Source organism: Monomorium pharaonis, chromosome 2, assembly GCF_013373865.1.
Source record: "Monomorium pharaonis isolate MP-MQ-018 chromosome 2, ASM1337386v2, whole genome shotgun sequence".
Classification (NCBI taxonomy): Eukaryota; Metazoa; Arthropoda; class Insecta; order Hymenoptera; family Formicidae; genus Monomorium; species Monomorium pharaonis.
The window spans coordinates 26,484,870-26,503,555 of NC_050468.1; the positions used below are offsets into that span (position 1 = coordinate 26,484,870).

Below are 18,686 nucleotides of genomic sequence, written 5' to 3' on the forward strand. Positions count from 1 at the left end.
TAATTTTCATAATCTCATTCTTATGACGTAATATAACATATATCATAATTCTTATTACATTACGTCCGTTTTGCTCTATGCATTACTTAAAAATTTAATCAAATATTCTATCGTTCATGTTTATTACATTTACATCCGCGGATGTCGCGGCTGCTCGTCCGAGTGAAGTTGATAAATCCGCGAGTTGTCGTTGTTGTCACGCGACCGACACAACGAATGTCACTGTTAAGCCTCTGGAAATGAAAAACATTACAGAATTATGAACAGAGGGGATTGCAGGCGCACAATGCATCCCCCGGTGGTTATGATCCTCTTTACATTCGCGATGAGGACAATGCACCTACGCGAGGCTCAACGTAAGCGCGAAGGAAGTGCAAACAGCAGCAGCTTGTATGTACAACAGCAGCAATATTTTCCTATTTTGTAATCCAACGTCTCGATAGCTCATCACGTTCGTTCACGTGAGTGTCTTGAAGAATATCGTGACGTCTCGTCGGAAGATGTCCCTTTTCCTTTGACACGGTCTTAATGCGAACGATGTTGCATAAGAGAGCGCGAACACTTTCATTCAAATGCAGATTGTGACTCAGTTACCATTGGGCTACCTCAAGTAGATAGGAGGTTGCACCATCGTGCACAACAGTGTTGCACCATCGTGCACAACGTGTCAGTCTTAATGAATGAATAGCTACTATTTGTTACCTTCGAAAGAAGAGGTAACAATTACGATCGAAACAAGGATCGGTACACTGAGAAAAATGTTTCGCTTATTAAAACAAAAACTTGTTATTTAATGAATTGGTAAGAAAACGGACCCATAAATTGCAAATTATTTTTCGTTATTTTTTATTTTAATAAATCATACATTGCAATACAAATGACATTTGTTTTTTCTTTATTTGTTGGAAATACGAAAGACATCGTTAATTATAAAACCAGATATAGCGAAAAGTGTCATAATAACAGAAGAAATCTGTTTGACTTATTTGCCTTTTCATTTAATTTGGATCAGCAGCATTCGTTTCTATTACAAAAATATTTTCTTGTTTTGCTATAGGAACAGGTCAAAAGTTAAAAATCACATTTATTTCCACTATGATGTTATTTGCTGTCACTATAAATCATTAATAAAGAGTAATCAAGAGTAATTTTAAAAACTTTTGGACATGTTTATCAAACGCGACTCTACGACACGAATACTACTTTGCGATGATTCCTGATTGGATCGACGTATTTTTTTTCGGATGTACTCTGAAAAATGTCATGTATTACTATGATAAAAATCAGTGCGACGCAAACGAGATTATTGGCGAAGCGTGTATCAATAAAGTCGACTTACCGGCGAAATAAATTTGCTCGGATTTTCTACGTGAACGATGAAAGCTACGTGGAATAAATTTTCGTCGAATTTGTAGAAACTCTCAGGAAAGTAGAAGCGCAAAACCGATTTCCGCTTCCACGTGCACGAGATTCATTTCATCATCGCGCGACAAAAAATGGAAATTTCGTCATATTCTGTGTTCTCCATCGAATCGCTGCAATCTCGTCTCTTATCAATGTAGCAGCGACACCATATTTCATATTGCTATTATCCCGTAATAACGTTTAATATCACACGGACCGGTTCTCTTAACCCACTGTCCTGATTCAGGTTCGGCTATCTCGTTTTCCTATGCGCGGCACAGTTTCAAATATTTTTCAGGATTGTTATAACCATATATCGGATTGTTCTCTTTTGATTGTTTTTCTTTTAATGGATAACGATAAAGTGAATAATAATAATTATTAAATTCTAGTAATTCCTCAATTTATATATCTTCGGAAATGTAAATAGATGATCGATATTTCCAGTTTCAGTTCCGTCACTATTTCAACAGAGATTTTATTTGTAGTTTTTGATCATACGAAATTAAATAGAAGAAATTTTTTTAATTACGAAGAAAGAAAAAAGAGATTGACGCTACTGAAAAATGTATGAGTCAATCTGAAGTTTGTTTAGGATTTATAGTCACACCGCATATTTTGATGAAGACTGTTGAGTTTAAAAAAATGTTAACATTAATAACAATTATGAATTTATACATTTAAAAAGCTATTTTACATTTATTTATATTTAAATTTATTATTTACTTTTTCCTGAAAGCCTTAATTTTTATGCTGTAGAGGAACATGAATTTATCATAATTTATTATATCAAAAGAATAAAATTTAAAACTATTAGAAAAATTTGTTAGTAAAAATTTCAATAAACCTTAATTAATTACGACTCCTAAAACATATAGAAACATTAATGTATCACATGTAGAATGCAATTATTAATTTTTTACGATTTTCTTTTTGCATTTAATTTATAATTTAAAAATAAAAAATTACATTTTTGTACATTTTATTAATATATTTCTTCATATTTTTATTTTATTTTACTAGTGCATTTTTTATAAAATTTATTTTATTAATATGCAATAATTTTAAACATATATATAATAATAATTAGCATTTTTTAAATATAATATATATAACACAAATAAATTTATTTACTTAATTAAATATTAATTTTTTTTTTTTTTTAGTCTGAGCGATTGTATATTACATAACTAAAAAAAAGTAATTGCCATTGGAAGAACAGTAAGTCAATATAAGATATATCTTTTTTGTAAAATTACATAACAACATGATATACTTTTATATTTAATAGATGTTTATATTGTATGAGAACTCTTTGCAAAACACTCAAAACCGAAACGATCGCGTGCAAGCAATGCGTTTCTATGAACGCATAACTTCTTATCAGCTGTTATCACAATACGTCATCGCGGTGTGTCGCATTACCTATTATTTTTCTTCTTTTATTACTCACAAGTACGCTTCAGGTCGAGTTGCTTGATGTGAAAAATAATGATTTGCCCTTTGGTTACTTTCCATTATTTTAAGTCGCGCGATTTTTATCAAAATACTTGCAGCTGGTACACAAAAAAATGAGTATTAATTCAACAATCATTGTTTTATATATAACTAAGAATATAACATTTTCTTTAAGGAGTTGGATAATCTTAAATTTATGCAAAATATTATATTTACATTTTAATATTGATAATAATTATAATAAAATTATAATAATCTCTTAAGAAGCACAAAATATATTGCTTTGTGATCATAACAGTATTAAAAGATTCTAATTTTTTGTTTAAAGACATTGTTATTTTTTATCCAATATTTTTTCTTCTCAGGTCAATGAAAATTTTTATTATTGAGAATAATGACAAAATAATTTTTTGATAAAACTATACAAAATTCTTCACGTAAGCAAATTATATCTGTTCAAAATTAACAAATTTTTTTAAAGGTCTCATATTCTTGCTTATATGTATATAAGACAATGATCGTAGCTTTGAGATTAATTTTTTTGTATACTTTCTTTGTTCTCATATTTTATGTTTCGCGAAATTCGCTTATCACAATGTAGATTCCGTTTTAATGAGCCTTTCGTTCCGATAGAATCCATTGGCCGACATTTAAAATTAATGGCACGCGCGCGCGCGCACACAAACACACACACAGATAATATTAGAAGTTGCAATTTACAACCATGGCGGGCATGTTAAACTGCTTGATTGTGAGCCGCGTAGGCGATCCTATTTCTGTTACTTTTCATTGTATCAAAGTGCTATTGATCATTACTGTTTTATCCCTAAAAGATTTATTTCTTTTTTATTAAACGTATTTTACTCTTTATCGTAAGATACGAATTGCTTTTTCAGTTTACCGCTATCGACAATAAATTTTTATCGAAATTTTAAAGGAAAAAAACGCAAACATGATGCGTTGCGGATTACTATCTCCATTTAAAATCTCTTTTGATCTGAAAATCGCGATATTGTAAAATAAAGCACACTGTCACATACGCGCGCACGCGCGCGTGCCTATAAAACGCTCGATTGACGTCAGTCACGAAGATATTTTTAGCTTTCTGTTACAGCGACTGTTAAGAAAAAAAAAGAAAAAAATAATACCTTTTTTTCCTTCGAATTGTGCGTGCTGCATTCCCCTCTGCGATTATTTGCACGTTTTCGTCGCTCCGAGCGGTATTTCCGTTTCCTTTCTTTTCTTCTCATTACCGCGTATCGCTATCGGTATTCCGGCTCCCTGGCACGATAAGAGGGGGTTGGCGATGATATTTACGATAAAGCGGTTTCTTCGGGATTACGTGGGCGCTGTAGAGTGGGTGGGCGTTGTGCATAGGGGTTTATTTTAAACCCATGTCATCACGCATTATTCGATACACCATGAGTCAATATCGGCCTCCGTCTTGATCGCTCTTCACGCTTATTTAAGATATCCATGAGACGAGTAGGATGAAAGAGTGTATCGAAGAGAAAAAAGAAAGAGAAGGGAGACAGGGTAAAATAGCAAGGATACGCGTGGGGTTCGCGTTGGGTGCGATTCATCTGATATCATTACAATTAAGTTCTGCAAAATTTTTTTTGCAGCTCCACTATATGTCGTACCTTCGTAATTGTTACAGACTTTTTGCGTTTAGTTGTAGTCGATTGTCACGTGAATAATTTCATTATCTTTCGATGACGTTTTATCACAATTGTTTGGTCAATGATGGTAAAAAGGTTTATTATGCAAAGTCAGAAATTGATAAGAGTGCTGCTCAGGGTTACATTAGTAATCATACAATATATGAAACATTGCGCATATCGCAATAGGTAGAAATTATTCGCATATCAGCGGTCTGCAATTCCAGTTTTTTACGTCATCGAATGTGTAATTAGTCTCGAGGGGACGTCACGTCAGTTACATTAATATGTACCAATATCAATTATGGATTTTATTCGCAAACGCGAGTGAAATCGATAATAATAGCATTGCTTATCGCATGACGTGCCGCGAATCTCGTTACATATGGCTGCTGGGGATGAAATCAGTTGACGAAATTCGGACAGTATGCTGATGGGACGGCGCGTTCTTGAAATTACTATCGAGCCGTCCCTTCCGACTGGCTCGATATGCGCGCTGGTGCGTGCCGGAAGTGCTCTTGCCGGAAGTGAAACGCGCTGAACGTTAATTGACACGTGTTTCATTAACGACGTGATCGGCACATGTCGGTCAAGGGCCTCGACGCCGGTGAAGACGCCCGCACGTCATTTCGGGTCATGATTCATTGGTGTCCTCGTGTTCCCAGCGGAACTGAAACGCTGATCACTCGGTGTATTATGCATACGCGCCAATTTGCCTTCATTTGCATCGGACAGGCGCGTCGTGTCTTCTCGGGGAGTCCACCGTCTCTCTCCTCGTGCTGCCCGTGCATGCATACTCGGCGTGAAACGCGCTGCCGCACAGAAAAATCTACTTGGACTCGCGGGGAAATGGGAAGCGTTATTAAAAACGACAACGCGAGAGTCATCGGATAATTTACATATTTCTGTTTTAACGATAACTTTTTTTTTTCTACTCTACTCTACTCTCGATCCTCGGGGCGAGGCGCGAACGTTAGAAGAATCCTCGAGCTCTCGGGTTTCCGAACGTTACTTTGCATTTTTCTTAAGTACACGGTCTGTCCCAGAATGCATTCTCTCTCCGAGTATACATACGGACTGTCCTATGGAATGCATTTCCTTTCAACCGTGGATCTTTTCGCGTAATTTTTTGTTTTTTCCAGTGAAGTTTTCAGTGAAGTGTTTTTCCCAGTTTTTTTCTTTTCTGGCGAACCTATTGAATTGCGAGGAATTTTTAACAATGATAATTAAGTAGTTTAACGAATTAAACTCGGGGAGAACGCAGAGAAATTATTTTTAATCAATTTAAAACAGATATTTCAAGATAGTAAAAATTCATTCTAAGACTTGTCAAGGCATTGAAAAACTAATGTGCTGTTATCCAATTTATTAATCATTTTGTAACACGGATGACTGTGGTCAATGAAAGCAACACGACGAATAACAGGAAGACATTAATCTCTTGTTTTTCACTCGAAACCTTTTTCTATCTTTGCAGGGAGGAAGTGCAGGAGCATACGGTGAGATGGAACGCGAAGTTCGAATTTTTATGCAAGATGAGCGCCAACGCGTCCACGGGCGTGCTTGATCCGTGCATTTTAAGGATATCTGTGAGAAAGGTGAGAGCAAACGTACTTTCCTACTACTTTAAGGCGTGAATATCGCCGAGCTGGGAAACGCAATAAAAGACAGAGATTTTTCTCAACTCTTGTTTTCACGAATGTTTTATTCTTCATTTGCACTCTCACTGTGAAATGCGATAGAGCAAGAATCAGTTGCGAAATAACATTGCTTATCTTATTTATTTTTTATTTCATTTACAAAATTGGTAAAATAAAAACAATACAAAAGAGAAAACAATAAAAAATTTGGACTTCTTGTCTTGTATAGATACTTACTTTACTTTATTTAAAAAAATATATGAATAGTTTTATTATTTAGTTAATTCAAATAAATATACAAGTGTATGAATCTCTCTGTTTATATGGAATATTCGGAACATTCGAATTCCGACGCTGTATATTTTTTAATAGAAATTAATTTTGATTGTGTTCTTGAAACTATATACAATCAAATTTAAACATAATTAGTCAGGGTACCTTAAGTGCTGCATGTTTTCATAAAATCTCTTTTACGCGGCAGGAATTGAAAGGAGGCAGGTCCTTCCAGAAACTAGGCTTCACCGATCTAAACCTGGCCGAATTCGCTGGAGCTGGCCTCTGCCGAAGAAGGTGCCTCTTAGAAGGCTACGATGCGCGACATCGTCAGGATAATTCTATGCTGCGAGTAGCTATAAAAATGAATATGCTCTCCGGAGATATTCTATTTAAAGTGTAAGAATATTATCCATTTGTTTAAAGCAATTTTCTTAAATTTTTAAACGTTTACATACAAGTCAATATCTGAGATTCTTGGATTATATAATTATTACAATATATAAATTGTTTTGATTCTTTTTTTTGCACGAAAATATGATATTAACCTTCGCGTTTAAATTATTTCTGCTGTACGACAACTGTGTCTGCATTTGAGCAGAAGAACCTTGGTGAAATCCTTCTTTTGATTAACTTGGATTAATTGATTACTGCTCCAGCCCTTCCCCATCGTTAAAGCAGACGCAGTTGGCAGTGCCCGGGGTGCAAGGTGTACCTGGTGTTACCGGTGACGAGGTGACGGTGTCTGAAAGATGTACCAATCGAGAGGATTACGTGTCTACCGGTTCGTTGGCAGGAAGTATAGCAAGCGCAAGCAGTGGTTTCGGCAGTCTTCCCAAAAAAAGGCCCGCACTCTTCACTTCCGGTAATTCTGTTTTCTATCTCGTAATGTATTCAATATTTGTAATTTGTAAACAAAAAAGAATTTCTATCTTGATTAGAGCGTATGTGAGAAAAAAAGCATAGCTACTGTACGTAACTATTTACAAAACATCATCGAGGATGATATAATAAAATTACACGGAATAAATTCTGAAAGGGGAACAAAGAAAGATATTTTAATGAGCCGTATATGCGACTAGAACTTCTCAGTGGAACGGAAACATACGACCCGATGACTCTCAGCGAGATTGTACCCTCGGCGGTCCCAGTAGAAGCTCTAGTAGAGGCGCACACGGAATCCGGGCACTCGCGCAACAGCAGCAATACCAGTCAACTTAGCAAGGGGTCCGGCTATGGTTCCTTAAATTCACACAGTCAGCACAGCAGACAGAGCAGTAGCGGTGATAGTGGTCACATTAGGTAAGGCTATGCGATGATTCTACTCGTCTACTTTAAACAACTTTCGAAATCTTCACTGGTATTGTAGATGTATATGAAATAATGCGATATTCAGAAAAGTTTAAATCTTGAAAATTATTTTCTAGTTGAGCGTAACAAACAAGGACGTCCAGAGTCCTTTTAACTCTTTATTGCCAAAGACAATCTAAATTTTCATATTGCATCATTTCCTACGTTTAATTAAAATAAAAAGCTATGTAAAATTTTAATTGTCTATTATATGACATTTCTGGAAAGATTTTATCAATCGATTTATTATACTTGATTCAACGCACTTTCTTTGTAATTTACTTGTAAATTGCCTAATTTTACTGTATAATATCAATAATGAGCATGAGTTGAAAACTGAAAAGATTTAAAAATTTGCACGAAAGAATATAATCGTTCATTGCAATGACTGCGAACGATCAATAACGCGCATGAACGATAACTCTATTTTAAATAAAATTTTACTACAAATTAACGATTTCTTTTTTATAATGCAAAACATTTGGCTTTATTAACAAGATACTTAAGCTGTAGTTATCGCATTATATCTTGCTTTAAATATTATTCGCCTTTATCTTAACTCAACAAAGATATTCTATCTTCGACCTTTAACGATATCAACCTATACGCTAATCGATAAAACGTGCTTATTAAGTAAGCTCATGTAAACTTTCTAATAACTAACTGTTTTATTTTTAAATTAATAACATGAATGGAATTATATGGCAATATAAAAAGAGTCTGACAAGATGGATTAACAGGAGAGCGAATCAATAACGTGAGAAAATCTTCTGTTTTTGCTCCAGCCTCAAGCAATCTCTTCATTCTCAATTTCTCGACCATAACTACGAGACTCTGGACTCACTATCTTTTTTTTATTTTACGTATGTCTTTCTTTCTTTTTTTTTCATTATTTTTATTATGTACATGAGTTTATTATTTTTGCATGCTTGTACATTTGTGTTGTGATCTTTATAGGTCACCTTCCTGGCCGGTATGGGCACCACGAATTCCCAACTCCTCTCAGAACCTATCCACACAACCGATCACCTGTCGACCCGATGTCTGTATCGAGTCTCTGCCACTGCACCCGTCCTCTCTGTCGCACATGGCCTCCAGAGCTCGGTTCTGGTCGGCATCGAGCCCTCTTTCTTCGCGTAGTAGTCCGACAGATGTGGAAAATCCGATGAAAACCGATATTATCGCGTCCGTCGCGAAGAACATTTATTCGATCGGAAAGCAGCAGCAGCAACAGCAATTATTTTGCGGAATTGGAAACGGTTTCTTAAACGAGACCGATTCGCATGATTATTGCGATGGCGCGAACACAGACACCCGGGTAGCGTCCGGTATCTTCAGGGTGCCAGACGTACCGCGACATTCGCGCAAGAATTACGAGAGGAATAGTTTTGAGGCGCGTAACGAACGTAACGCGATGATGACCGCGATCGCCAAGGAGAGTAACGGACAACAGAGTAACGTCTTTCCGATCGCGAAGCCGAGAATTAGTGCCGCGGGCTGGCGCGGCATGTCGAAAACCTGTGACTGCATTGAGAAGGGCAAGACGAGCCCGGTGTTGCGACTGGTCGATCAGGCCAGAGCCGTGTCCTCTCCCGATCCTCTCCATAGGCCCGACAATCAAAGAGCCCCGCTACGTCCCACGACGACAGCTCAAACCCTCAGGTAGGTTTCATTTGTCAGCGAGTATTCAATTTCGCTATTCTTTTGTGGGAGACGATCTTGGAGGAGCGTCTCTTTTCCTCTTTTTCTCCCAGTTTTCCTCAGCGTCTTTGCCTAGCTGTATTTCCTGTTTTAAACGTCTCTTCGAGACGATTCTACATCGCAATATCTAACTTTATCTTGAATGATTAATACTCTCTCGGCCGCAAGAACGCGTATTGGAAGGAGATATCCAGAAAGAAATTTCTCTGAATATTTACGACAACGCGTTTGACTAGCAAACATTGCGTTGCATTTTATCCTTGTACTAAATGGTCTTTACTGGAAAGTTAGGTCATCTCACTTACAAATCATTAACGACAGCTATATGTCCGGCATACCAGAGTAATTGGTGATTCTGTCCTGACGAGCTAGTAGATATTCGAAAGAGCAATCCCTTCAACATTTCTCTTTCTTGTACAACACATTGCGTTTTCTACGTTAAGAAAGTTAAAAGCATATTTCCAATCAAGTTATATTTATCACTTTTGTTTTATTATCAACCATTTAAGTCGATTTATGTATTTATTTTCTCGATGTCTTTTATTTTGCAGTAAATTTTATTTAATTTTATTTAGAGAGTAGAGTGAGGCTTGAGACGAACCAAATATTAATAACTCGATAACAAATTCGTTTACAGTTTATTTGCGCGTAATCGATTCGCTTATATCTACCGCAAGAAATTAATATTATATCATACGTAATCGATCACAAATTAATATACATATATCAAATTATATAGGGGCATGCATTTCATTCATTCTGTGAAAATTGGTGAATTTTTTAACAAGTTTAAATTTAATTTAATAATTGCGCCATTGCTTAATTATCTTTTATATCTTACTTTCATCATATAAACGCAATAACTCATTTTTCATTAACCATGATAACTATGCTCGGGCCATTTTTCATTTCTATGCCTTTGATGTGAGCTAATTAAATATATCCTACATATTACATAGCAGTTCCAAGTAAGGAAAGTGATCTGATAACACAGTAAGGGAATTGTGCGTCTACCTTACAAACATAAAACCAAAGAATATATGTCTTGTTAAAAATTTATTGTTGTTCCCATGAGATATATAATCCGTTCTCATATTCTTTAAAATATTTTGTTTACAAAAGTTATATGTGTGCTTTAATATTATTAACGTGTGTTCGTTATTACCTTTCAAGATTATATTGAGACTTATTTAAGTAATTTCTCAACTACCAATAAAATAAAATTTATATAACTGCAACATAAATATCTTGTAAAGAGGTAACAGAGAAAAATGTTGAGTTATTAATTAGAAAAGTGACTTATGTTTGGATTTTGATTTCTCTAAAAAATCTCATATGATTGTTTTTCTCGATTTGTTACAAAGATAAATAATAAACAATTGAGAATGCAGCTCAACGAATAAACACATGAAATGCAATGTAATTTATATAATCAGAAGCAACATTATTGATTTAAATTTAATTATTTTTAATTAAACAAGCTGATTATCTGTGTGCAAATAAAGAAATAAGGATGGAGGTATATAGTGTTGTGCGGCAGCTATGCTTCTAGTTTGGATGGCTTTATGAATCCTTACAGGGGTATTGGCGGAGGCCACCGGAAGTTGCTGGACGGGACGGGGGGCAAGCTGGCTACGGTCGCCACCAGTCCAGCGGACTCTGAAGAGTCCTCGTTAGGGGTACCAGAAATCGCGCCACCGAACTCGCAGCATCGAAACAGCATTACCCCACCGTCAGTCCATGCTTTCGTCTTACGTATATCCTTCCTTCATGCGCACGTCTTTGCTTTTCACCATTGCAAAAATACAGCAACTTTTAATTTTTATATAAAGAATTTTTCACACGTGCGTCAGAATATAAATATTATTTAATACTGAGCAGACAATAATTAGTTTGATGCATGCAAAATGTAGTTTCTTGCTGTTTCCTCTTCATAGCTTCCAATTCACATTTTACGCAAATGACTGTTAATCCTTTGAGGACCGGAAATTTCTAATAAAGTAACTTGTGAAACTTTGTTTTTACAAGGGTTTTCGGGGTGAAACCTTCGCAATTCTGGCCTCGGAACTCTAAAATTTAAAATTCAACATAAACTGAATTTAAAAGATAATCTAATTATCATGTAACTTGTGTTTAGAAAGTTGTTAGGATCGTTGAATATGAACGTAATCTGAAAATATCAAAATTCAAAAAGCAATTTGCAACAGACGAGAAACTTATATCACAGGACTCATAATCAACATTTGGAAGTTGAGGCGTTAAATGTCTGTGCTACTCGGCTTTAAGTAAAACAAAACTAGAAACTTAGTAATCTTATTTAGCGACATAAAAAATTCCATAAAACGAGTTATCACTTTTTTTAAATTTTGTCCGAAATTTAATTTATATTGACTCTACTATTTTGAATTTTTTATTTTTGACCGTCGATTATTATTCCATAGGCCAAGTCTACAAATTGAGCAAACGGTTTAGAAAACAATAAAAGGCAGTCGCCAAACGAGGTCGTCGATCTACAGAATTAATATTAACTTCTATATAATCAATATTTAAATTGTAATGTGGAAGTTCAGAACTAAATCAACTGTTATCGAATCATTAACGATATATTTATTTATTGTAACAGAAAAATAGGGGCAAATTAAATATTATTTATGAATAAACAAGTTTAGATTTTAGATTGATTATTTATGGCAATTATTTTTTCTTCATCTATGTAAAATTTTTTGATCATACGTATAAATTTCCTAATATGCAAAGCATTTTATCTCTCTGACTTTAACTGGTAAATTATTTAACGTAAGGGAAATATAAATTATTGTTTGTTTTAATCGCACAGCGGAATGAAAGTGTGCTGAAGTAGACCTTGAATTGTTCAGTCAAAAATTTCCGAGAACCGGCAGATCTTAATGAGACTGAAATGTTCTTCGAGTTGGCTCTTATGAATGAGTGAGCCATGAACAAAATCTAATTTTACCGCTTTATCGCAATTTACATTTCTCTGGGATCAAACGCTGATCATTATCTGATGAGAACTAACAATTAAGCGTGCACAAATAATGTTTGTCGTTAAAATTTACTTTTCTGTAAGTTATTGTGTCCAAGCTAATTCAATGGGAGCAACAATTTGTTTTAATGTTCTGTGGCACACCCTATAATTCTCTTGCAATCTTGTTACGCAATTTTTCCGCAAGAATTCACATCTGCATGATTTACAGCTCCTAAATGCACGCTTCTCGCACATATGCAATTCTTCCGCAAAAATTTACTCAATGATACTTTCATGCACCACATTCATCTCATTAAGCTATCAGAAATGGTATACTATCTTACTTGGATATGCTTGTGTGAATTGTTTTATTGGTAAACGTAATTTATTTCATATTAAATACCATATTAAATTTCAATAACAGATTTTGTTTTACCAATTCTAAATTCTTTTTAATAAAAGAATTTCCAATTTAACTAGAGACAGGTCAGACTTTAAAAAAGTGCAAATTAGCACATTATTATTTCTCAATAAAATTTAAAATAAATTTTTGCTTTATCAGAATTTCTATGGTCAATATTTGAAAATATCTAAATCTTTAAAATTAAAAAATGTAACAAATAATTGTTTCATTTGTTTGATTGAGATGGTTTTTTAAATATTTCTATAATTTTTCAAATATTTATAATATTTGCTATTTTTATTGGTTCAAATTATTAATAATTATTAGTAACACATTATTAATGTAATACATATTATTGTTTTAGCTTTATTCTCAGATAATTTGTTATGCAACAATCTGCATTTGTTAACAAATTTGTTCTATCAAGTTTATCTTGTTTATTTTAATTCCTTATTTTAATTAACACTATATATTTAGTGTATTTACTCTTTTTTCTGTGTGATATCTCTCTCTCTCTCTCTTTCTCTCTCTCTCTCTCTCTCTCTCTTTCTTTCTCACTTGCTTAATTAATCGTTTTTTCCTTAAATTTTTACGGGTATGTTTAATCATCTTAATTATCACTTGCATGAGAAATTTCCCTTGTATAATGTATTAAATTGACTGTTAGTATTCACTGGAAGAAAACGCGTTTATTTCTTTGTATGTTTATCGGACATTCACGATTGAATGATATTTCCCCTACTTTAAGTAAGTGTGTTTCACGTATTCGAACGTTGACTGTGAGCACATTGGCATGAAAAGTCCATTGCCTAGGAACAACATTTCCTTTAATTTAGAAGAATTTTAAACACTACATAGTTATTTATTGATTACGTACGTGACGTATTATATTTATTGCTTGTAAATAAAACTACGACATATCACTCTAGCATAAGAAATCAATGCAGTATGAAATTAAAATATTAAATAAAGGCTTTATACCTTAGGGATATATCATTACACTATCTTGAATTTATTTATTTTAGCTAAAATTGAATAAATAAATTTTAAATGCAACAGATATGGACAGGAACGATCGATCAAATCTTGCTTTCAAGCAAGGCTTAATTGATCATTTCATTAAGCAAGGTAAAAGCATGCAGTAAGTTGTAATTACGGTTTATATCTACCGTGTAAGCGAATAATTGCAAAGAAATTAATACGCACCGTAATGGAAGAGAAATTTACATCTTTTATTGGATTAATAATCAATTTTTTATAATTTATATGGCCAATGAGCCGAGGAATAAAATTAATGTTTACAAACTGTGTATCAGCTTCGTCCTCATCGTTAATATTTATATCGTTTATATCCGCGCTATTTAGTTTTTTATAATCTTCTGATTTTGCGCCGAACAGAGTAGTGCCGATACTTTATTTTTGCTTTTTATACTTAGTGTTTGATTTAACATGTTAGAACATCTCGCAATATGTGATGATAGTGAAGTTAATTTTTACATTATTATCCGCAGAAATCCTTCTGGTGGTTCGGGTCTCAGCGAAACTGGATCCTTGGACCGTGCAAAGGCTGCTCTGGAGCGTAGAAAAAAAGCGGAAGATAGTGCTGGTAATCCTGTCCTCTGTAGAGTTGAAGTCACCAGGCCGAATCCTGATTCCCTTATCGACGAACTGCTTAAAGCAACGAATTTAGAGCAGACGGATCTTGAAAGTTCTGAGAGTACGTTTTTCTTCTAATTTACTATATTCATTAAAAAATGACAGTTACATTTTAATGCAGAATTTTGCTTCTTTTTTTATTTACTTAAAAAAATTTGTTTATTTTAAAAAGTAAAAATAATTGTATTAATATTTTAATATGGCTGAATTTTCAAAAATAAATATTTAAAAGATTACGAATTTTGGAATCAAATAGAAATTTGCCTTTTGCAGCAACTGGTCTTCAACTCTTTATTGCGAAAGACGGCACGACTGCACTTGGTAGTCACGAGGTGAAAAGCCAAATGCCCGCTGGTGTGTTCAAGCAAGTGGTAATGGAAGAAAACAATAGGTAACACGAAGCCATCACCACAAGACGGCAATATCCACGACAGGCCAGCGCCACGTTTTCATTGGCTCTGGTGCCAGAGCTCGTCTACGAAGCCTACGAGCCGCGGTAGTTAGAAGAGATGATAACGATGGGAGAAGGGAATCGTTGACTTGAGAGGAGCAGCCAAATGTGACATCGTCCTCACCAGATCGTTTTTAAATTTTCGCTTTCCTTCGTACAAAAAAAACCACACCACGACGATATCCATAGTTGAACTAATATCCGTCAAAATAGTACGTTTGAAATCGATTACTTTATGTGAAATCCATTGTACGGATTCGCAAGACCGAGGCTGATGCTAATCACCTTATAAGTGCATATTGAACGTGGATAATTGGACAGCCGTATGCAGGTTGCGAGATTGTTAATTACTCTCAACACTCGGCTGATTGAAATAATTTTCGTATGTGGATTTTGCAAAATCTCATACAACGAACAAAATCTATATACAGTTTTGCCGTTCACGATTTATAATCTCAGCTGCATGCAAAGCACAACTTAAAGATGAATGTAAATGAACACATATGTTTCGAAGCTACTTTAAAAAAACAAATATATATACATATTTTCTTCCTGGTAAACGAAGCACAATGATATCCGTTAAGCATTTTGCTTGGAAGGGGAGTGTTAGTCAATAAAGTTTAGCCAACAGGGAAGCGTAGTAAAAGAGTATAGTTACAGAAAAATAGTAAGACAAAACACGGTCAAGGTCCGACGAAACTTCGCAATGGGAAGTAACATCGAGCGAAGTAAACGCCAACTTTATTTATCTACTTATAGCAATATAACGACGATATCTTGCTAACGTGGACATATACTGTAAAGCAACTCGAAGTCAGCGTGAAAAGAAATATCAAATTGAGACATATATCGTGATTATATCTTTGTATGAAAGTATTCTTGACAGCATTTCTGACAATATTAGCCGAACGAGGAATGTTTCCCTAGGATGGCTCAAAGTGATTTTTAAGAGACATTCCGGGAAATTACATTCTGTGCCGATATCTCGCTTTTAAATTGTAGTTTTATTATGTCTGCGTATTAACAATTTATTTCTGCTTTACGTATTGTAGCATATATTTTTTTACCGTTTCTGATATTTTTTGTCGTGTTCTAAATTCTTAATCTAAAAATGTTTTTAAATCATTTCATATATTCTCAAGTTAAAAATAATGAATCGGTCAGTTGGACAGAAAGAGAGAAAACAATATAAATTTATAATTTCAAAATATGTTTATGCAGAATATGTTTATGGAACTATAAAAGCATAGATCTATGATTTGTATAAATATATTACTGTTTTTAAATAACTGTACCTTAAAAAATGGCACAGTTTTGATAACTTTCTGAATAATTCCGATTTTTTTAATTGTTATATTTCTGAACTAGCCGATTCACTTTTTTTTTATGGAAAAAGGTTAAAGATATTTTTCTGTATAATATAAATGTTTCACGACTAAATATACATATATAGGACGTATTATTATTTTGTATTATCAAGCTCGACGAAGATGGATCACCGTTTCGTCGAACCTTCTCCAAAGGCCCGGTGAACTTGGCGCGACCGGCTATCCGGTATCGGTGTATATAGTTGTAGTAACTGTTACGTAGTTAGATCGCTGGTGTTGTATACGCATTCTCTCCGTACTCGAGTAATCTGTAATTGCTAGTGTACATTGTGCTGATGTATCAAAAAACATGTGAACGCGCGCGTGTACTTGTATATGCACAGATATGCGTACGTGCGCGCGTGAATGCGCGTGTGTGTGTTTTCTGAAAGTTTTTTTGTATGCCTGCCAAATGGATCGTTAATGCGTGCGCTTAGGTATGCCTGAATCGTTGCAGAGGATAGCGAGTACTTCCAGCGTCCATGAGGCCCGTTTCAGAAATTAGTCTGAGCGTTTCGGTCCTCGTGGCTTGTCGCAGAAAAATGAAATAACAGAAATAGAAATACGAATCGATAAAATCGTATGCACAAAACGCTTCTTCAGAGCGCTCTCCAAAGTAATTCGCCGGTTTGACTTATTCTATCGATCTTGCTTGTGAGTAACTTCCTGCCTGAAAGTTTCCAAGGGGTTTCTCAGTGAGTTCCACTCTTAAGATCTAATTATGCCAAACCGGGAAGACTGTATAAAATGGCGATGATAATCGCCGACGTTCCGACGGCAGATTCGTATATTCGACCGTGAATCGCAGATTTGATAATAAGCAGCCGTCGCGCTGTGCGTTTTTCTTATAAATAGATCGATACGTTCCTTCCATTGTTGCGTTTTTTCTTCATTTTTACGTACGAACATTTTCCTTCCTTCTAGATCATATATCCGAGTGCCGTTCGATACTACTCTCGATTTTATACGATCACGACTTGTAACGACGTGTCACTCGAACGAATTTTTTCATGAAAGTGACTTTCGAGTTAACTCTCAACCGCTACAAAGATCGAGCCCATTCTCATATCGCATATTTTGTAAAATAACAGAAAGATTGCTCAATATACGTGTAGTAACTTTAAGACAGAACTTTTAAAGGTTTGAAAGAAGTTTGTAGGGGTTCGGTTTGACGAAAGTAAATTTAAACGTTTGAAAAATTGCAATTATTTTAAAACCCCATGAAATCTAGAAAATATATAATTTTGCATTAAATCAAAATATTAACTTATTATCTAATTATTTAATTATGCCAATACATTTTGCACATATTCATTAATATATATTTTTGTGCACTGTTTCTAACATTTTTCTTAATTTCTATGAAAATAATAAAAATAATTGTGGAGTATAAGTAGAATTTGTCAATCCTAATTTAACTGAAAATAATAATATAGTGCCATTTATTATTAAAATAAAAACTGAACCCGCTGTATAGTAGTCATATTATTCATCTTTAATCACAGTGGTTGTGAGTTAAAACGCAAGTTTATGTGTAAGCTTTCCTGTGGATGTGTGCGAAAGTTGTTTTTTCACTCGAAATGCTGTCCGCGTACAGCTTTTTATTTATAAAATACATGCGCGATGATCAAGAGACGCGATTTCTTCGTGGCGAAACGTGTCACACTCGTCAATTGACGATTAGTTAATTTATTGAACAGAACTTCTCGTAAGGGAGCGACTTTACGTGCAAGTATCTCTTCCGGGTGAGACACCAATGATTCCTCTTTTTTTTTTTGTATATCAAGACAAGAGGATAGGTGCAAAAAGTCGGATTTCACTCGTTTGCTGACTTTTTTCGCAAGAGGCCGTCACAGATCGTTTATTTCATTCGCTCGGCAGATATTAATGTTGTGATATTTTACGATACCGTAATAATAAATACCGTTATTACCTGTATTATTATCATATGTAAGCAAAAAAATACTTTATCTTTATTTTGGAGAGGCGGCCATCACGCAAGCCCGCGGGTCGCGCCCGAGGTCGCCTTCTTCGATTCGCAATTGTTGACATTTTGCGTATAATCTTTACTTTGTGAGACGAATACGAAACTTCCATGTGCTGATAATAACATTCTGAAAATTATTTATGTCTCATTTATTGAAGAATCCTTTTCTTTATAATATCTGTATGAATCGGGAAAAAAACAATGCGTGTGACATTCGTTATTTGATAAAAATTTTATCAATATTAAGAAATCAATACAATCATATAATAATTGAAGAACAATTTTGTTAAAAATTGTTATTTCCGATAAAGTTACGTACACAACATTTGCAGTTAATGTTATATTTTTT

General features: G+C 34.5%; 1 protein-coding gene across 3 annotated transcripts in view; it reads left to right on the top strand.

Moving 5' to 3' along the window:
* Positions 1-18,474, top strand: part of LOC105835612 (protein FAM102B) — a 70,465-nt gene extending 51,991 nt beyond the window's left edge. Inside the window, exons 3-10 of one of the 3 annotated variants that reach the window (XM_012679062.3) lie at positions 6,001-6,121; positions 6,645-6,835; positions 7,096-7,301; positions 7,519-7,738; positions 8,572-8,649; positions 8,744-9,448; positions 14,388-14,593; positions 14,806-18,474. In XM_012679062.3, coding sequence (XP_012534516.1) covers positions 6,001-6,121; positions 6,645-6,835; positions 7,096-7,301; positions 7,519-7,738; positions 8,572-8,649; positions 8,744-9,448; positions 14,388-14,593; positions 14,806-14,927 — 1,849 coding nt within the window. In that variant the 3' untranslated portion in view covers positions 14,928-18,474. Of the gene's footprint in view, positions 1-6,000; positions 6,122-6,644; positions 6,836-7,095; positions 7,302-7,518; positions 7,739-8,571; positions 8,650-8,743; positions 9,449-11,066; positions 11,220-14,387; positions 14,594-14,805 lie in introns of all 3 variants that reach the window. The other 2 variants (XM_012679063.3, XM_012679064.3) reach the window with 2 other exon arrangements.
* The last annotated feature ends 212 nt before the right edge of the window (positions 18,475-18,686 follow it).